Source organism: Gracilinanus agilis, chromosome 1 (assembly GCF_016433145.1).
Source record: "Gracilinanus agilis isolate LMUSP501 chromosome 1, AgileGrace, whole genome shotgun sequence".
Taxonomy (NCBI): domain Eukaryota; kingdom Metazoa; phylum Chordata; class Mammalia; order Didelphimorphia; family Didelphidae; genus Gracilinanus; species Gracilinanus agilis.
The window spans coordinates 357,243,825-357,266,501 of NC_058130.1; the positions used below are offsets into that span (position 1 = coordinate 357,243,825).

General features: G+C 34.0%; 1 protein-coding gene across 1 annotated transcript in view; it reads left to right on the forward strand.

Moving 5' to 3' along the window:
- The window catches only part of DEPDC1B (DEP domain containing 1B), a 139,699-nt gene that overhangs the window by 93,443 nt on the left and 23,579 nt on the right, over positions 1 to 22,677 (forward strand). The window contains 2 exon segments of the mRNA XM_044681023.1: positions 1,752 to 1,799; positions 8,197 to 8,337. Coding sequence (XP_044536958.1) covers positions 1,752 to 1,799; positions 8,197 to 8,337 — 189 coding nt within the window.

A 22,677-nucleotide genomic window follows, 5' to 3' on the forward strand; every position in this document is an offset into this window, starting at 1 on the left:
TTTCCTTCCTTCCTTTTTTTCCTTCCTTCCTTCCTTCCTTCCTTCCTTCCTTCCTTCCTTCCTTCCTTCCTTCCTTCCTTCCTTCCCTCCCTCCCTCCCTCCCTCTCTCTCTCCTTTCTAACCTCCCTCCACTTCTTCCTCTCTCCCTCTGTTCATTTGTTTATTTGTTCTTTCTTCCCCTTCTTTATTTTCTTCCTTTGCCTTCCAACTTCCCCACCTCCCCAAACTGAGGACATGAAGGAAAAAAAGGGTGAGGATACTGTTTTTAATTTAAATTAAAGTAAAATTTAAAATGAATGAATTTTATTTATTTTTATTCTAAATTTTCTATACACCAAATAGAATGGTCATTTGCTCATGCATAATAGAATAGATTATAACAAAATTATAGTCTTCATTGTACACAAACTTGCTTTCCTTTTAAAATTTTTAATCAGCTCAACTTATAGCTTTCAAAGCTATCATTCTTGTGTGGTCTTTCTGGTCTTCAAGAGATGACTCCGTGAGGACTCCTTCCATTAAAAAAAACCAAAAAAACCCTTACTGTCCATCTGAGAATCAATAACTGTGTATTGGTTCCAAGGCCAAACAGCAGTAAGGGTTAGGCAATGGGGGTTAAGTGACTTACCCTGGGTTTCACAGGCAGCAAGTGTCTAAGGTCAGATTTGAACCTAGGACCTCCCATCTCTGGGCCTGGTGCTCTATCCATGGTGCCATCTAGCTGCCCCATTCCTTTACAATTTACAATTATAATCCTTTAAAAATTATTGAGAACAACTCTTCCTCCTCAAATCTTTTGTTTATATTGCTTATATCTACTGACATTTACCATATTAGAAATTAAAACATTTTAATATTATTATGAAAATAGTTTTGACCTCACAGACCCCTTGAGAGGGTCTTTAGATCACACTTTGAGAACCAGTGGCCTAGAGTATTGAGAAGTTAAATGGATTATCCAGACTCCCCGAAACAGTCTGACAGAAGCAGAATTTGAACCGAGGATACAGAAATTGATTCCTGGTTTCAGAAAACCCAATTTTAAAAATATACTCTGCATACTACTTTTTTAAAAAAATAAAGCACTTTGAATATGGAACTAGAGGGGACAGTTAGGTAGCATAGTGGATGGAGCACTAGGTATGGTGTTGGATGTGTCTTAGATTCAAATCTGGCCTCACTTTCTAGCTGTGTGACCCTGGGCAAGTCATTTAACCCCAGTTTCCTAGCCCTTACCACTGTTTAGTCTTAGAATCAATACTAATACAGAAGTTATAGGGTTTTTTGTTGTTGTTATTAAGAAAAGAAAAGAGAAATAGATAAGTAACACTTTTATGCTGAGTTTGTGGATTTTAGCATTAAGTAGATGATTTAAACCATTGTGACCTACTTGATGCTAAGTTATGTGAGCTCTTTTGTTCCTTCTCATTTTATGAACTGCTGAACTGGTTAGAACTAACCATACAATTTGTACTTTGCCAAAAAACTTGGAAGGTAGGATGGGTAAAGAATTTGGGATAATCTGCTTTGCAAAATGATAATCCATTAATTTACATAAATATGCTTTTACTTTCCACTTGCCAATGAAGTGACTATTTTATATATCTTATATGCTCATACTGAATTATTTTAATATGCAAAACTCATAGTATGTAAGCACAAAATATACAAATGTTTTGGGTCCCTGCATGCATAATGTCTTTAATTATTTGGGATTCAATAAATTAACATTTTTACTCATTTTCTTACAGAAGAACTTCCTCATTGGGTACTGTCAGCTATGAAATGTTTAGCAAATTGTAAGTATACTTTTACCCCTGACTCTACCAATTTAGCCAACATTATTGGCCTAAATAGAAAAATGTAGAATCAGATAATTGTTATCATTTATTGAACTTTTTCTCCTTCTTTCTCCTGCACACCCTCCCCCACCAACCAAGTTATTGCCTATGACTTGACCAATTTGGAATTTTTTTAGTACTTGTCATGAAATCTTGAACTAAGTTTAGTGGGGGAGACAACAAATAGATACAGCTGTCATTCGGTCTAATTCAGCCACACACAATTAATTCTTTGAGTCTGGGGAATTATTTTAAAAAAACATCATACAAGTGAAATATCATGTCTTGTGGTTTTGTCCTTTGTCCTAGCAACACCTAGACTTGTACCAGCTATAAGGTGTCTCTTCCATTAGTCTGTGAGCTTCTGTAGAGGAGGGACCATCATTTACTTTGTATCCTCATCCCTAAACAAAATTACACATTTTAGACACTTTAGACATTTAATAAATATTTATTGACTAACCCTTATTATTATTATTTGCTGTTAGACAACTGCATTCTAATTTGTAATAACTTGCATTTTGTCCTAAGTCTCTGCTTCACCAGTGGGTCATGGCATGGAAGGAGCCCTAAGCTCTCAGTGCCAGCAGAGTGTAAACTTTAGTGGATCCTATTCATCTAGAGGGGCTTTGAATGCACACCCAACACTCAACTATATATCTGTCCCCTGAGAAATGGTTTCCCAAATTTGGAGAAATTTATCATCAGAGGGTTAGCTACCAGCTGATTAATCTATTTTTTGGCCTTAGTATCTCACTAAACAGTATACCAAGGCTTGGAAGGATCATCATCTACATTAATGGAAGGAGGAACCACACACACACAAAGTCAAGGACACTGGAGTTTTGAAGTAATTTCTTGGTTAATAAAACTGTCATTCTGGCTCAAAGCCCTGAGTTAGGGAATATTTTAAAAGAAATACAGCCTTTTTAACTTTAAAATGAATTTATTAAGTTCCCATTCAATCTGGGCAGAGCACTGTGCTAGTTTCTGGGTAACACATTTAGATAAAACAGTGGTGCCTCTTATAACTTGAATAATTCACAAATGTGGTTATAATTAAATTAAAAAATAATATGGACATCTGAGTAGTATATCAGAGAAGTTCAATTATAGTTCATTGTGTTGTCATGAGTCAGAGAAAATGGTAATGCCTTTTCAAGGCAGATGAAAGATTGTTGAGAAGCTAGAGGAGAGAAGACCTGCCAGGAGGCTTTGAAATAGTCCAGGAAGATGATAATTAGGTCCTCCTTGAGGTGGTAGTAGTAGGAGTGGAGAGTAAGGGATAGATTCAAAAGAGATTTTGGAAAAAGACTGAATTTGGGTTATTGGATTTCAGAATTGAAAGAGAAGAGAAAGAGATAATTCTAAGACCCAGAATAATGTCAATAAGAAAAAGAAAGGAAGAAAAAGATGATATCTTTTTAGGGTTCTAACTTATTAGAATGATTTATAATGAGCATTATTGTATGGAAGTTGCTACTAAAGATATATTTGAAAAGAATGTCCACATCTTTATTGCCAATGAGGCTACATTTTCTTCTTTTTGACACACTTTTTTCTCTGCAGCACAGAGGGCCAAGGCAAAATTGAAGTGTCTCTCCTTCCTCTTTCTTCTCATCTATTTTCGGCACCCGTTGTTGAACTGAGAGTTAGGGGACTTGTCTTCAAAGCTTAGCTCTACTATGGATACACCACTTGACCATTCTTAGCTTCTACTTTTCTTTTTGTAAAATGAGGAAGTTGGAACAGATTCTAAAGTCATTTCCATGTTCTTTTCTTCTATGATTTTTTGTTATACCCTGGCTACTTAAGAATCTTTCTACTACTTGCCTTCATGCCTTTCACATGCCTCTTTTTCCTCTTCCATGTCTCCCCCCCCACTCCCCCCTTTCTTTTCCCCCTAGCCCCCCAAATTTACATGAATCATATTGCCATGGGACCCTTTTATCTGGGTTTGATGAGTGCCAGTTCAACAAATATTTATTGAGTTACTCCTATGGACTGTGCTAGGGATTCTGGGGGTTACAGAGGGATAAGATGACAAAGATCTCTGCCCTCACGGTGCAAAATTCCATTGGTGAATCAAGTCTCACATTTAAAAAACTACAGAATAATCAAGATGACATTAGAATGCATTGTCAAATTGGAGAGTTTTCTATGAATTGAAATAGTCAGGGACAGTTTCTTGGGTAAGTGTAGCTTTAAGGGTCAGAACTAAGTAGAAAGAGGGGCAGTGTGTGAATTCCCTGCAAAGGTTAATGACCCAAGTGAAGAAAAGTTTGTTGTAAAGGCTCAGAATGCAGGTATCTTTCTTTACCCCGTCCTTCAAACCCATTACCTAGCACATAGTAGTAGATGCTTTGTAAATGTTTATTGTTGGGTATGGCATAATCAAGGATCAAAAAAGAGGTTAGTTTAGATGGAATGAAATATTGGAGTGGGAGTGTAGTGGTTCCCAGTGTTGGATGGCTAAGAAGTGGCTATAATCTAAAGAACCTTCAGTACAAAGCTGAGGAGCTTTAATATTATCAAATGAGATAATATTTGTGAAAAGCATTTAGCTAGGTGCTGGACTGAAAGATCCATAAATGCTCATTCCCATTTCTTTCCTTCCCTACCTAGGCCAGTAAGTCAGAAGTTCTTAATCATTTTGGCATCATGAATTCCTTTGGAAGTCTGATGAAACTATGGACTCTTCAAAATATATATTTTCATGAATAAATAAAATTTATAGGATCAAAAAGAAAACCAATCTTGTTGAAAAACAGTTATCAATATAATTTTCTATTCAAACTAGATAAACATATCAAGCCATTAAATGATGATTAAAGGCTCAGAAATGAGGCCTCTCAAAAAGTATGAAAGGAACCAGAATGATCTCTTCATGGAAAAGAAAAAAGCTGATGCATGATTAAATAATATAAATTAAATATTAAGTTTAATTATATTCTGTGGTGACTTTCAAGAGGCCAAGACTGTCAGATAGATAGATAGATAGATAAATGGATTGATAGATAGATAGATACGTGACGTTTATATACACACATATATGTATCACATATATATCTATTTATAAAATGTCCTGCACCCACCAGTGCTTTATATATAAATTACTAAGTAAATATTTGTTTTCTGTTGTTCATATTCACTAAAGTCAATACAATAGGAAAATACCATTAAGCAATGCTTCTCAATTAACTTAAAAGAATCTGTGAGGTTACCAGTATTTTAGTTGACCAGAAAAATATTCTTTGACCTCCTTCAAAGTCACGTTCCCTACAAACCCAGGTCCCTTTGAAAACTTTCAAAAGAGTAACTGATTAGATAGGTAGATTATCTTGCATTTTTAGATCCATTGTGGTCCATTGTGTCTCTTTGCTGTCTACTACTTTCAAATTTTTTTCCGAGTCTTTTGCATAGAAAGGATTATTTTTCCTTCATTATATAATAAAATATAATGCAAAGGTGCTAGAATTGCTATAATCTAGCTATAATTTACTAGACTCTTAGAACTAGAGGAGATCTTAGGGACAGTTTAGTCTAATCCAGTGATGGGCAAACTATGGTCCTGTGGGGCAGATGTGGCCCCCTGAAATATTCTATCCAGCTACATGACATTATTCCTAATCTGACGAATACAATGAGTAGGATACAATACAATGAAACTTTGAAAGAGTTGCCTTAGAAACAGACTGACAGATGAGCATTTCCTTTCCTTTGTCCCCCTCTTTAAAAAGTTTGCCCATCACTGGTCTAATCGTGTTTTTTTTTTTTTAACAGAGGAGGCATGGCTGTCTTAATTGTCAAGAGAATTTCATGCTTCTTCTTGGAGAAGTTATTCAAATGTATCTATGATCTTACTAATTTAGTAATTTTTTTCAATAATGCCTTTAACCTGTCCTGCCTGCCTGCCTGCCCAACCTGTGTGATTCTTGTCCACATGTCCCCCAAAGTTTGTGATAGAGGGTCCACTCAGTGTGTTTGAGACCTTGTTTTTTCCCAACATCTCAAAAGTACCTGTGGAACACTCTGTCCATGCAATAATAATTCTTTGCTTTTCTTTTATAGCCAACCCAACTCTTCTTTCTTCATTGACAGCCTTTGTTCTTCCTTGGTGTCCCTTGAAGGTTATATGTAGAGTATGATCACACCATTTTCCTCTCCTTAGCCCTCTATGTAATACACACCTTGAGTTCTTGCAAGGCAGTGAGGTTTCATAGCTAGCTGCTTTATAGCAACACTGGCGAAATGTTAGAATTAAAAAGATAGATCATTGTTTTCATGTGAAGCTTGAGGCCAGTAAATGTACTTTGCAAAACAAAAACAATCTAGTCCTCTTCTTCCTTCTTCAACTCTGGGTCCAGCTCTTGGACCCTCTCTACTGCCTGCTCAATTTATAAATATTTTTTGGACAAAACTATAGGGTGTCTACTCAAATTTGTATTGAAATCTAGTCAAAAGACAATCATTCTTCTTCATTCTCTTGATCTATTTATTGTTCTTAATGACTTATACATTCTTTTTTTTTTTTTTAGAAAGTGTTCATAATATAGAGGCATGAGGCCTCTGAAGAGTTTACAAGTTTTTGGCTTCTCTCATTTTTTTGTCTCCTGAATCATACTTCTCCATTTATTTCTCTCCATACTTGCATTTCTCATCTCTGTACTGAAGTTACCAAGTATCAGAGTTTTAGGTTCCAATTAGTATGAATAATGGATCCCATTAAAAGGTCACATTATTCACATTTGAACTTCCTGTTTCTCTTGGGCTGTAACCAATGACCATATTTTACACAATTATAATTTCAGATAGTATGAATTTGAATACGTGTGACACTTCACAGGATTATTTATTTATACTAATCAGGTCCTGGCTGATTTGATTTGAAAAGCTTTGCCAATTCTTGATTAAATTTCTCTACCATTTTGTCCTCAGCAACTGATTAGTGAGTGAGCATCACTTGGTGTTCTTCTTGCAAGTAGTTATTATTATTACTGTAATATGTGATGAACAGATATCTCATGGAGTTATATTTGTTATATAGCATTTGGAAATTTGATAAAATCCAACCCTTCCAAATTGTTTCTTTGCCTCTTCAAGTAGTGCTTGTGGGTCATCCTTCCATTTACCTGCAACTTCTTTCTTTCTGATTTATTTTATAAAATCAAGAATGTTAAATGTGATTTAGCTCTTTGAAAAGTATGTTGGTCTGCTCCTTGGCCATTGTATAAAGACTTTGTATCTAGAGTGCCAGTAGACAAATTGAAGCTTGTTGACCATCTGAATGTTGTGGTTCTTTGCACCTTCTGCCCCCTTTATTGCTACTTTGCTCCCATCACTGCAGAAAGAGAAGGGAACTGTATAACACTGTTGGGTTTGTATTATGGGTTTCTAAGGACAAAAATATATTTTTTTCATTACTGAATGGCTAGCCTACTATTGATGTACCTCTCTGTGATTACTTAGATTGGTCCATGGAAAACAAAGTTTGGTTGTTATATTCAAAGACTTTATCTAATGGGAGAATCTATCTGAGTTCTGCAGGATATGTGGTCTCTGGCCTAGGCTTTAAGAAGTCAGGTTTATCTCCAAGCTCCAAAGAGGACTTTGTGAAGTCAAACAAGTTACTAAAGCAAATTGTAAAAATCTCCTATTCTGTATATTATTTAAAATAGGATCAAATCATTTATCCAAATAAAAGGGAGTAGATAACCCTTACTGCACCATATGATTTTATGGTATAGAAAACAGAAGAATGGCTGTCTTTTTTTCATGTGCTTTATATCAAAATGTGATATTCTTTAAAAAACTGCATCAAGTGAAATAATTTTTCAGTTTCCCTAGGAATTGTGTTTTCTCCATTATCTCAGCAAAACTGTATCATAGTCAAGAAAAATTTGAGAATATAACACAATTACTGATACTTTTTATTTTTATAAAGGTTTTTCAGAAAAGAACAAAGAAAATAGGAGTATTCATTTAAAATAGATTAAGCTCTGGTCTATTTCTTTCTTGTTGTTTTACAACAGATTTTAAGTTATAATTGATGCTCTTCTATGAACTTTGTGATCATTGATGACTCTTTTTTCCTTTCTGGTCCTATTTGCTTATCTATAAAATGAGGAAGGTAGACTTTCTGATCTGTGAGCTCTTTTCTAATGCTCCCATCCAACTTTTAAGGTTCTGGTTTATTTGTTGTCATCATTTATATTTATAACATTAGTTTCCTTTGAAGCTTATACAATCTTTCCAAAAAATATACTCCTAACTTAATTGTATAGTCTTTCCGAAAAATATACTCCTAGCTTACTTATACTAATGAATTTTTTTCCCTTTTTTTTTTTTTTAACAGGGCCTAGTTGTTCAGACTTGAAGCAGCCTATGTATTCAGGGTTTGAAAAAGATGTCTTTAAAACTATAGCAGATTATTATGGTCACTTGAAGGAACCTCTGCTCACATTTCAGCTTTTTGATGCTTTTGTCAGTGTACTTGGTAAGTTGCAATATAATGAACAGAAAACCGCATGTAGGTATGGAACCATTTCTTCTTGCATTATCTTGAGGCTTTTATCTGTTACAGCCAGCAGCATTTCAGGGAATTAAAATCTATAGTCCGATGAAGGATGTTTGATTCAGTTTGAGCTCTTCTATGAGAACACTCTAAGGCAGGAAGACTTAAGACACATATGAGACCCCAGGCAAAAGGCCTATTGGTTTAAATTTTCTGAAGAATAATAATAGGCTTGGAGTGTCATCTTCTTATAAGAAAGTCTAACATCACTGCTGAAGTAGCAAGTGAGTTTGGCATTTACTGTCCTTTATTAAATCTACTACACAGGATATGACTTTATTAACAGCCAAGTGTGGGAGCTCTATTTTTATCCAGGAGACCAAATTTTTGTTTTATGAAAGAAATAGATCCTCACACTGACAGCAGCATTTCAGTCTTGTGTAGAGGTATGATAAACTTACCAGTCTATCAAAGTTAAAATCTCTCTTCCTGACAAATAATCCCCCTCCAAGAGGTCACATTGTAGGATGACTAAAGTTCACATTTGGGATGTAAGTTCTTCAACATTTGTTACTTTCTTCAAGGAAAGCACATTCTCAGGCAGCCATTTGGATGTTCTGTTTAGTAATCATTCTTGTTTTGACACTAAGGCATTTGATTAAAAGACTAAATCATGTAAATATCACACAATGCAATATAAAAATGAGAGAATTAGCATATTCTTGGTCTTGAACGTTCTTGATGCTTAACGAGAAACATAATCTTTCTGCCTGGAGCTGTACTATTAATGGCTATTGCTGCAGTGCCTGTAAGAAACTGGGAAATTGTCAGCTTTATGAATACAAATTATTGTTCTGTGAATGAGAAAGCTGACATTTTAACATGGTAATTGGGAGCCTAGAATATTGTGAGAACTCATAATATTAAGCAATAACAAATACTAATTATAAGACATGCACCAGGGAGCAGATTTGTGTTTTCAAAACAAGTCAACGCTGAAGGAAAGAATCCAGAAACAATTGATGCTACCTGGATTTTACAATCTTTCCATATTGTGCGCAATTTTTAAAAACAGAACCTTAGAATAAAAAGGGACTGCAGGGACCACTGAATCCAACTCCTATCTAAATCATCAGTTCTATATGTCATATAGCCTCTTCAAGACCTCCAGTGATAGGGAATTTACTATTTTATGAGGCAATTCATTACATTTTTACACTGTTTTAATGTTAGAGATCTTTTCTTATGTTGAAACAAAATCTGTCCAATTTCAAATTCTATTTCCCACCCCCGAAAACACTTTCCACCTCCTGGTATTAGTTCTGCTTTCAGAAGATTGGGGAAGAATTGTGCATATATTGGCAAACAGAACAAATAATCATTAAGATGGCAATTTGTCTTATTATGTTTATTGAAAAAAAAGGATGCATTGAAAATTTCAATTTCTTATATCACTATAGTATCTTGTGCCTCAATTCTCCTCCCTTTCCCAGAGAACCAACCCATAGGATAAATAGTATATTTTGAAGAATAAAAAAAGTCTGTACAACTGATCAGTACATTGAAAAAGCCTGAAAAGATGTTCAGTGGGTAACCCCTGTGGACCTCGCACCTCTATAAAGGGGTAGGTTGGGGATGCCTTCTCATAGTCTTCATCTGAGTTATACTTTGCCTTTTATAATTTTCTTTCATGTACTTTTGATTTTCAGTGTGCATTTATTCTTTCCATTGTTTATATATTTATGTATATTTCCTTGTATATATTGGTTTCTTAGTTCTAACTTGCTTTACATCAGGACATATAAATCTTTCCATGCTTCTCTATATTCATCACAAATATCATTTCTTAAAGCACAATAGTATTCCATTCCATTAATGGAATCGCAATTTATTTAGCCATTCCCCAGTGAATGGGCATCAATTTTGCTTCCAATTTTTTGCTATCACAAAAAAAAAATGCTGCTATAAATATGGCTTCCTTGTGGTATAAGGAGTCTCTGGTTCAAAGGCTATGAACATTTTAGTCATTTTATTTGCATAATCTCAAATTGCTTTCCAAAATAGTGGTACAGTTTTAAAGTTTCACCATGAATGAATGTATTAGAGTGTCCATCTTTCCACAACCCCTCTACCACTGATGTTTTTTGGGTCATTTCCCCCAATTTTCACCCTGTAAAGTGAAACCTTGGAGTTTTTTTTAAATTTTATTTTTATTGTCATATCAAACACATTTCCATATTAATCATTGTTGTCAGAACAAACTCATATATTACCAAAACCCCAAAATAAAACCATAAATACACTGATGTGAAAGATGACTCCAATAGTTCTTTCTCTGGAGTGGATAGCATTCCCCATCATAAGTCTTTCAGGATTGTCCCAGATCAGTGCATTTCTGGGAATGGCCAAATTTTCCCCAATAATCATTTTCTGATATCGCTATTACTGTGTACAATGTTCTCCCGTTCTGCTTATTTTGCTCTGCATCAGTTTCTGCAGATCTTTCCAGCTTTTTCTGAAATCATCTTACTTATCATTTCTTATAACACAATAGTATTCCATCACCAACATTATCTCAATTTGTTTAGCTATTCTCCAACCGATAGACATCCCCTCAATTTCTAGTTCTTTGCCACCAGAAAAAGAGATGTTATAAATATTTTTGTACAAGTAGGTCCTTTCCCCTTTTTTTTATTATCTCTGTGGGATATAGTAATGATATTACTGGATCAAAGGGTGTGCATTGTTTTAAAACCCTTTGAGTATAATTCCAAATTGCCCTCCAAAATGGGTGGATCAGTTCACAACTCCACCAGCAATGCATTAGTGTCCCAGTTTTACCACATCCCCTCCAACATTTACCACTTTCCTTTATTGCCATATTGGCCAATCTGAGGAGGTACCTCAGCATTGTTTTAATTTGCATTTCTCTAATCGAGTGATTTGGAACATTTTTTCATATGATTAATAATGGCTTTGATTTCTTCATCTGAAAATTGCTTGTTTATATCCTTTGACCATTTGCTATTTGGGAAATGGCTTCTATTCTTATAAATTTGACTTAGTTCTCTATAAATTTGAGAAATTAGATTTTTATCAGAGACATTTGTTATAAAAATTTCCCCCAGTTTATTGTTTCCCTTCTAATCTTGGTTATATTAGTTTTGTTTGTACAAAAGCCTTTTAACTTAACATAATAAAATTATTCATTTTATGTCTTATAATACTCTTTTTTCATCATAAATTCTGCCCTTCTCCAAAGATTTGTCAGATAAATTATTCTGTGTTTCCCTAATTTAGTTATGGTATCAATCTTTATATCTAAATTATATATCCATTTTGACCGTATCTTGGTATTAGGGTGTGAGATATTGGTCTATACCTTCTTTCTGCCATACTATTTTCCAATTTTCCTAGCAATTTTTGTTAAAGAGCGAGTTCTGGTTCCAAAAGCTGGGATATTTGGGTTTATCAAACACTAGGTTGGTAAGGTCATTTACCCCTGAATATTATGTATTTAATCTACTTTATTGGTTGACCTTCTATTCCTTAGCCAGTACTGAATTGTTTTGATGATTGCTGCACTCTAATATAGTTTGAGATCTGGTACTGCTAGGTCTCCTTCCTTTACATTTTTTTATTAGTTTCCTTGGTATTCTTGACCTTTTGTTCTTCCACATGAATTTTGTTATTATTTTTTCTAGTTCTATAAAATAATTATTTGGTAATTTTTTTGATATGGCACTGAGTATATAAATTAGGTAGAATTGTCATTTTTATTATATTAGTTCAGTGTACCCATGAGCAATTAATGGTTTTCTAATTGTTTAGATCTGACTTTATTTGCGTGAAGAGTGTTTTATAATTTTGTTCATATAATTCTTCTGTTTGTCTTGGCAAGTAGATTGCCAGGCATTTTATATTATTTAGAGTAATTTTGAAATTGAATTTCTATTTCTGACTCTTGCTGCTGTACTTTGTTGGTAATATAAAGAAATGCTGTTGATTTCTATGGATTTATTTTGTATCCTGCAAACTTTACAAAAGTTATTAATTATTTCAACTAGTTATTTAGTTAATTCTTTAGGATTCTCTAAGTATGTCATCATATCATTTGCAAAGAGTCATAGTTTCATTTCCTCATTGCCTTTTTTAATTCCTTCAATTTCTTTTTCATTCCTTATTGCTAAAGTTAGCATTTTTAATACAATATTAAATAATAGTGGGAACAATAGGCATCCTTGTTTCACCCCTAGTCTTATTGGGAAGGCTTCTAACTTTCCTCTTTGCAAATGATACTTGCTGATGGTTTTAGGGAGATACCACTTATCATTTAAATTTTAAGGAATGACCCATTTATTTATTTTATTATTTTATTTTTATTTTGAATATTTCCCCATATTTACATATTTTATGTCCTTTCCCTCTCCTCCAACCCCCCACCCCCACCCCCTCGAGGGCTTAGCCGATGCACAAGGGAATGACCCATGTATTCCTATGCTTTCTGATGTTTTTAATAGGAATGAGTATTGTATTTTATCAAAAACTTTTTCTGCATCGATTGAGATAATCATGTGATTTCTGTTAGTTTGATTATTGATATGGTCAATTATGCTTATAGTTTTCCTAATATTAAACCAGCCCTGCATTCCTGGTGTAAATTCCACCTGGTTTTGGTGAGTGATCCTTGAGGTATATTACTGTAGCCTTCTTACTAGTATCTTATTTAAATTTTTTGCCTTAATATTCATTAACGAAATTGACCTATAATTTTCTTTCTCTGTTTTTGTTCTTCCTGGCTTAGGTAATGGTCCCATATTTGTTTCATCAAAATAATTTGGCAAGATTCCTTCTCTGCCTATTTTCCCAAATAGTTTATGTAGTATTGGGATTAATTGTTCTTTAAATGTTTGAGAATTCACTTGTGAATCCATTTGGCCTTGGGGGTTTTTTCTTAGGGAGTTTTGTTTTGTTTTGATGTTCATTTCTCTTATTATTGATGCGCTCTGATTTTTTTTTTAAAGGACAGGAAGAATTCCCTTGAAGAAGCTTTATACAATGAAAAAAAGATAATGATTTATTATTATACCCAGAAGAGGCTATAATTGACATAATCTAGTTTGGAGTCTTCAGAGAGAAAATTAATATTGGAGACCTAAGCCTAATGGTTGAAATCTAAATAGTGTCAATTCAATCTTTAATCTTTCTTTGTTAGAACAATTTAGAGTCATAGTTTGCCTAGAATATTCATCTGATATATTCATTGCCTATTCATTGTCCTTCAGTTTATTTTTCTTGTCTTATTGTCATAGCTACCATTTCTGTTGCAATACTGAATAATAGTGTTGATCATGGACAGCCTTGCTTCCCTCCTGATCTTACTAGAAAAGTTTCTAGTTTATCTCCATTACAGACAATGCATGCTGAAGATTTTAGATAGATACTATTTATCATTATAAGAAAGGTTTCATTTATTCTTAGGCTTTCTTGTGGTTTCTAACAAATTATTATTATTTTTCTTTCTATTGTTTTTAGTAGGAGTGAGTGTTGTATTTTGTCAAAAGTTTTTTCTGCATTTTTTGAGATAATCATATTATTTTTGTATTTGTTACTGATAGTCAGTTTTGCTGTTAGTTTTCCTAATGTTGAACTAGTCCTGCATTATTGGTATATACTCAGTCTGGTCATAGTGTATGACCTTTGTGATATATTACTATACTTTTCTTGCTGTTTTATTTTACATTTTTTATCACTATTCATGAGGGAAATTGACCTATAGCTTTTTTCTCTCTCCCTGTTTTAGGTATCGAAATCACACTTGTGTCATAAAAGGAATTTGGTAGAACTACTTTAGCTATTTTTTCAAATAGTTTATATAGTATTGGAATATCTTTAGTAGAATTCACTTGTAAATACATTTGGTCGTGGGAATTTTTTCTTGGGGATCTCATTTATGGCTTATTCAAATTATTTTTTAAAAATGGGTTATTTAAGTATTCTATATATTTTTCTCTTAATCAGGGCAATTTATATGTTTGCAAATATTCATTTGTTTTGTTTAGATTATTAGTTTTATTGGCATATAATTGTTCAAAATATCTCCTAATAATTCTTTAATTCCATCTTCATTCCTGGTGCATTTACCTTTTTTATTTGAATACTGATAATTTTGTTTTCTTTTAAAAAATAAAATTAACTATTAGTTCATTTTTTAAAAAAAAATTCAGTGCTTTTTTTTAACTTTCACTTTTATTTAACTCTCCTTTGATTTTTAGGCTTTCCATTTTGGTGTTTAATTAAGGATTTTTAATTTGATATTTTTCAAGTCTTTTTTTAAAATTACTGTTGTATGCCCAATTCATTCATCATTTCTGTCTTTGTGCATTATGGCCAATAGGAAAATATGTTTTGCATGCCTTCACATATATAATTGATACCATTGCTTGTCTTCTCAATGAATAAGACAGACTCTAGAAGGAGGCAAAGAATTTGGAACTCAAAATTTTAAAAATGAATTAAAAAATATAATTTTAAATATAATTAAAAAAAAGAGCTACTCCTTTGTATACATGCAAGATTTTAATAACTTTTTTGGTTCAAACAATTTTTAGTCTAATGAGGGACATTTTACTTTGTATTTATAGCATAGTTGTGTTTAATGACAAAGATAATGCTAGAAATAGTTAGTGCCTGCTGTGGTTTTTGAGGTAAGGAATAGGACTTCTTCCTTAACTTCTTTTAAATTGTTTTCTTTTTAAAGAAAACCACTTAATTTCACCAAGTAAATCTGGGAGTTTCACCCTACTGCTTTCCAATTTTTATACTGCTTCATTTCCTTAATAATGTATTCTAAAACTAAAAATAATATTCAAACTCACAATTCTAGAGTTTTCAGTGATGATTTGCAGCCCCACCCACCCACCTTTTCTTGTTTTTGGAAAATCAGGGCAACACTTAATCTACTTCATTGCTAAAATGGTTTCCTGAGCAATGGTGACTGTAAAAGGTCAAGTAGCAATGCCTTCCATAAACAGTTTTCTCTCTGTATGTAGTGCAATGAGAAAGTCTCCAGTAACGTACAGCTAGTCTGACCTCAGTAACCAATTGCAATTCATATGGAAGAAATATTTTCCTAAACTATGATATTTACATAACTGCTGATTTTTAAAGCTTATTGATGCCTGTTGTCACTTAATTGAACTGTACTATTGTTTTTGCTCATACTTTATAATAAAATCTAGTGTTGATAAAAAACAAAACAAAACAAAAAATAAAATGGTTTCCCAAGGTCTTTCTAAGGTCTTCTGCTCTTTGCTTATATCAGTCACTTCCTGTAGGCTCTAGGGTGTAATTCATGAATAACTTTCATTCAAGGAGATTGCATCATTCAAGCATCAATTAGATGCTGCTTGAACTCTTCACTTATCTTTGGTTTCTGTTCTCTGTTAATAATTTTTGTTCTACCTTTTCCCAGACCAGAGATCATTTTCTTGGAAGAGAAAACAGAAACAAAATAAGTATTGCATTCTATAGTTGAGTCTTACCTTTTTACTGGACTCTCTCCAGCAAGAAATGCTATTATCTCTTCTTTGATGCTCTTGCCCCATCTTAAATAAACAATATATGTTTTTAGTTGTCTTGGCATTCATTTCCAGCCTCAGTTCATTTGGAGAGAGTAGAACCTTCGAAGTCTTTTAATCTTTGCCAATATAAACAGGATGATAATTGGCACCCCACTCAGGTGATAATTGGCTCCCAGATTGACTTGTTTAAAAAAAAAATAGAGAGACACATTTGATTTGAAATTTAAAATCCAATAATATTCTAGAAGGATGGTACATTTGGAACAAGACCATTTCTCCAGGCCAACTATATAGCTGGTCAGCATGTCCAACCTGATGTCCTGAACTTTGGCAATAAAGTCACACACTTTTCCTTCCTTTTATTTTTTAAATTTGTCTTACATATTCACTTAGTGGGTGTGAAATCATATTTCTTTTCTTAATTCAAATGAGAACAGAATCTTTTCCCTACTGTAAGAAGATTCCTCAGATGTATTACATACTTACTTGACTATTTTTTTTCTTCTTCTACTGAATAGGGCTAATTGTTCTTATGTCACTGGTGGAAAAACATAGGATCATAGGATTTAGGACTGAAAGTCTTAGACAGGTCATCTCTAATCTTCTCATTTGACAGATAATGTATTATCTGACCCCAGTGGTTAAGTGAACGGTCCAAAGACTCCCAAATCATCAGTAGCACAGTCAATTTGAATTCAGGCACTTTTGAGTCTGGATTTACTATTTTCTACCATATCCTTCCACCTTGAGTCAGAAAACTTGGTTCTTCTATTAGTTATGTGACCAGAGGGAAAGAAATCCCCATTTCTGAGGATTCCTTCCATGTCCAAAAAGCTATATAATGAAGTAATTATCTGACTTCTCTGGATCTCAGTTTGTCTTCCAGATTAGACATATGGGTATGAAGACTGGGTATTAACCTTTTTGCTTCTGAAAAAATAGGACACCAACATTTATATTGTGCTTATTTTGAGTTTTAATTTTTTTAGGGTCAGAAGCAAAGTATTTAAGATAAGATACATACTTTGTGCGTGTTAGAAGGTTGTTCTTAGGTCTATGTGTTTGTTTTTCAAATATTTTGATATGTGTATTTCAATATACTTAGTTTCCTTTGTAATCCTCTGTATTTTATGCATTTAAATATATTATTCTGAGAAGGGATCTATGATACCCAAAAAGAAGTTAAGAGCCTCCTCTTACAGCTTTAAAAAAAATCTCAAAAATAAACAACAGGAATTTTAAAAATTATTTAAAAAATTAAAAATGATAAAAATATTATAAAAATTATTGCAATAGTAATTACAACTCTACTACACTGGGGATAAGCAGTAAGTTTTAACTAGAGTTATGTAAATACAAACATAAATATACATACATACATACATACATATATACATACATACATACATACATACATATATACTATGGCTAGTGAAAGTTTAAAAGAATGAGGAAACAAAGGTTTGAGCTTCCAAGCATATTATCCACTTCTTTCCTCTATACCTCTAGGATATAATTCATTAATAACTTTTATTCAAGGAACAATAAATAGTCACACCCATGCAGGACAAAGAACTCTACTATTTAATGGAAAAACTAGTGGCCCTGTGGGTAGAACAGTTGGCCTAGAGTCAGAAAGAACTAAATTAAAATCTGATCATAGACACTTCCTAACTGTCTGACCCTGAGCAAGTAACTTAATTTTTGTCTGTTTCTTCATCTGTAAAATGGGGGGTAATATAGTACCTATATCATAGGGTTATTGTGAGGATCAAATGAGATAAAAATTGGTAAGCATTTAGCAAGGTGCCTGGCATATGTTAAGCTTTATAGCAATGTTAGCTGTGATGATGATGATATAAATTCAAATTTGACTTCAGAGACTGTCTTCTTCTCATTTAACTCTTTTATCTCAGTTTCCTTGACTGTAAAATGGGGGTTAATAATAGCACCTACCTTTTAGAGTTGTCCTGAGAATCAAATGAGATAATATTGTTTATTCCTTTTCCCTCCTTTCCCTCCATGTAGTTCTGAGGCTAAACTTGGAATATCCTTTTTTTTTTAAACTCTTAACTTCTGTGTATTGGCTCATAGGTGGAAGAGTGGTAAGGGTGGGCAATGGGAGTCAAGTGACTTGCCCAGGATCACAGCTGGGAAGTGTCTGAGGTCGTATTTGAACCTAGGACCTCCTGTCTCTAGGCCTGATTCTCAATCCATTGAGCTACCCAGCTGCCCTAAACTTGGAACATTCTAAAGCCAAAGTCTTCACCATTTTTTGTATGTGGTTTATTGTACATTTGTCAGGCATCCTTTACCAAATGAAGCTGATAAAATTCCCTGTTATCGAGAATCTCTTCCTGACTTCAGAAGAGACTAAAGGAAGATTTCATTAAGAAAAAACAAAACATGTTGTTGATATTTTATTTTGATTTTAAGTTTTGCTTCTCACAAATTGACAGCACAGTGTAGTGGATACAGTATAGGACCAGGAGTAAGGAAGACTGGTTTGAACTCCTAGGGAATGAACACTTACTCAGTGTTTTACTTTGGGTAAGTCACTTAACCTCACTGGGCCTCAGTTTTGTCAGGTGTAAAAAGAGAGGGTTAGATTTTATGACCTCTAAGGTTTCTTTCAGCTCTAAATCTATAATCCTAGATTTTAGCTTGTAGCTCTTTTTCTATAACAAAAATTAAGCAATTAAAAGTAAATCTAGAGGGCATGTCCCTCAATTGGGGAATGACTGGACAAATTGTCGTATCTGATGGTGATGGAATATTATTGTGCTGAAAGGAATAATGAACTGGAGGAATTCCATGTGAACTGGAAAGACCTCCAGGAATTGATGTGGAACAAAAGGAGCAAAACCAGGAGAACATTGTACACAGAAACTGAAACATTGTGGGACAATTGAATGTAATAGATTTTGCTACTAGCAGCAATGCAATGATCCAGGACAATCCAGAGGGACTTATGAGAAAGAATGCTATCCACATCCAGAGAAAGAACTGTGGGAATAGAACGCAGAAGAAAAACATTTGATTCATCACTTGTTTATATGGGTACATGATTTGGGATTTAGGCTTTAAAATATTGCTCTATTACCAAAATGAATAATATGGAAATAGGTATCAAATGATAACATTTGTACAACCCAGTGGAAATGCTTGTCGCCTCTGGGAGGGGGGAGGGAAGAGAGGAGGGAGAAAAAATAAATTATGTAACTACAGAAAAATATTTTTTTAAAAAGTAAATCTAATGAGTATATTTGTAATTTGTCTGCTTAAATTATTACTTAACAAATGGATATGAAAAATATACTAACTCTATTTGTAAACCAGGCTATACACAACTTATATTTATTTATATTTTATATTTTAGATAACCAGAATTTATATTTTAGATAACCAGAGAGATTTGAGGTCTGTAAATCATATGGAAATATATTACACATTTTGTTTTAAATATAATTAATGGGGGAAAGTCAGGAGGGTGTAATAGATTAATTAAAAAATGCTTATAATCAAAAACATTCTTCTCTTTCCCCTCATCAACTTTTTAGCTAGTCCCCCCTAACCCACCATTGAATAAGGGGGGGGGGAGAAGTGTTTTTTTGGCCATAATTTTCTTAAAATTAATCTATTCCTCCCTTTTGCCCCTTCTCCATTAATCAAATTTAAAACAAAAAAATCATGCAATACAAATCTGCCTATTCTAGCAAAATGTATTCCTATGTTAGCATGGTTGAAAAATTACTGCTTTTTCTGGCATTTTAATATTATCACCTTCTGTAAGGAGGCGAGTGGTGTGTTTTATCTTTATTCTTCTGAATTCATGGATTATCATTTTGTGTTGGACAGAGTACTAAAAACCTTGATATGTTGTACTTTCTATAAAAGTGTATAAACCATGCTCCTGATTTTGTCTGGCTTACTCTGCATTAATTCATAGAGGTCTTCCAAGTTTCCTCTGTAGTTCTCTAGTTCATCATTTCTTTTGGCATAAAATACATACATATATATTTAAACCCTTACCATCTATATTAGAATCAATATTAAGTATTGGTTCCAAGGGAGAAAAGTGGCAAGGGCTAACCAGCTGTAGTTAAGTGACTTATCCAGGGCCAAAAAGGTAGAGAATGTCTAAAGTCATATTTGAATCCAGGACTGCCCATCTCCAGGCCTGTTTCTTTATCTACTGAGCCACCCTTGGCACAATATATTCCTTTACATTCATGTACCACAATTTGTTTAGCCATTTCCCAATGGGAAACAGCCCCTTAGTTTCCAGTTTTAGCTTTAAAAGAATTTTCCCATTGTCTTCAAGAATTCTGGAAATTTTATATTTCTTTCTATATCACAGAGTGGTTCTTGGTCTATGATGAACCAACATATGTGAAAAGTGCCTTAAAGAATACAAAGAAGGCAAAAGCATTATGTAGGTGAAGAATTATGAAATAATTATACTGGAAATGCTGATAACACTCAGAATTTATCCTCAAAAGTACCTTCATAAGAGAAGGATTTATTCACTTGCTTTTCTCAGCTCCGCATGCTCTGTAGGTGGTTAGTTACCAAATTCCTTTGAGAGGTTCTAGCTATGAAATTATTCATTATTATTATTTTAAACAAGAACCAGAGAAACCAACAGCATTCCTCCCTTGCCTTCCCTTCATTTAGAACTCCCCACCTACTCCATCTCCTCCATATCTCACACAAATAAGAAAATCATTCTTCCCTGCTTATGTATTTTAAAATCCCTAGTTCCTATTGTAGATGTAGAAATTTTGTCCTTTTTGCTATTTTCCTTCTCACTCTGAGCCTAGGAGCACAAAATGGTGTTTTGCTCACTCTAATGTGTTCTCATGTAAATCATTTTAATTCCAAGATTATCTTGTTCTCCATTTGGGAGAGCTGTCACGTTCTAGCTAAGCCTGCTGTTTGAAAATCTCTTTATTCTCTCATCCTTAAAGAAAAAACACCCAGCTCTCCATCAAAGCCCTTTTGGCCTTCCTCCACTCAGGTGATGGAGCTGCTTCTGCCTACTTTCTGACAGGCTCAGAGCAATTCAGTTTCCCCCCCTCCCCTATGATGATAATTAATTGCATGCAATTGCAGCAATCCTTGGCTTTCTGCAAAGGTGACTGCTGGTCTCCATAATCTTTTCTGGTTCTTTTATCATTGGGGAGATATGTCGTCAACAAATTTATTCTCCACCTTGGTGCTAAGGGACAAGACTTGGGTCTGTGTAATGATGGGTGCAATAGGTGCGTGCATTGAGAATGGACAGAATGAGCCATCTCCTTCTGACACCTTCTCTCACTGGTCTGTGGCATCCAATTTTCTTCTTTGGATAAAACACTGATGCTGAAATCATATAGTTTTAGAGCCTTTGTAGCTTTCTCCTACTTATTTTTGAGTAGTTTCTTGTTATTTCTTTTTCTCATTCCCAGACTTCATACTGTTTTTATGTCATGGTTTCAGAACCAGAGGCTAGTCTCATTTCAGAAAAGGCTCCTGGTTCATTGTTCAGGACAACTTTTATTGCTGTTCAAATCTCTTCTAGAACACCATTTTTAGTGGCTGGGCTCCTTTAAGATTTTGTTTTCAGCTTCCCATTTGTCTTGTAAATAGTTGTTGTTCAGTCAAGTCTGACTCTCCATAACCACATTTATTTTTATTTTTATTTTTTTTATTTTTTGCAATGATACTGGAGTGGTTTGCCTTTTTCTTCTTCAGCTCACTTTACAGATGAGTCAAACAGAGGTTAAGTGGCTTGCCCTGGATCACAGCTAGCAAATGTCTGTGGGCAGATTTGAACTCACATCTTCCTGACCGCAGGTCCAACAGAGGACTATCCACTGCTCCACCTAGTTACCCCCTTGCAAATAAACCATGTCAGATAAAACACAGTGGTCATTATGGTTGATTATAATAAAAGAAAAATCTTACACTTTACTACCATTGCTAACTGCCCTAGAGGCATCATCTTTTATCTCCATAATCCCTCTGTGGTGTGGATTATATTAAATATTGTTTCCCTCATTTCACAAATAAAGGAATGGAGGATAGAGAGATGACACACATTAAGTGTCACAAGCAGTATTTGAACCCAGGTCTCTCTTGAATGTACTCTTCTGGGCCATATTTTTTTGTTACAGCTGCAAATAGGGGTACCCTTTGAACATGGGGATCCAATCAGAAAAAAACCAAACTAACATTTGAAGCTAAATAAAAATCCCATTAGAAGGGATAAGGTGAACCAACTGCATAAATAATTCCGGGCTAAGAAGTGATTTCTTAATGTATTGCTGATGAGACCAGGCTGTGTGTCTCTTGAGGCTTTGGCCATAGAGATTAAAATGTTAATCTAATTATTTGTAATCTGTTCATCATAAAGTAATGTCCTAAGACAAGGGTGATAGTGGTTTGCATGGTCTAGAAAAAGAGCCAATGATTAAAAATTTGATAGCTTATCCTTAGCTAGATGACAGGAAAATTCAGTGCTGATTATTAGATCCTTCCATGTAAATCCAAATATATAGATGATAGATAGATAGATCATTGGATAGAGGATATATAGATAAAAGATAGATATATAGATGATAGATAGGTGGATGGATGTATAGATAAGTAGATAAACAGATGGACAGATAGAAGAATAGATAGATGGTTGAGAGGTAGATAGAAGGATGGATAAATAGATATAATCTAGATAGCATTATTAACTAGGAAGGATCAA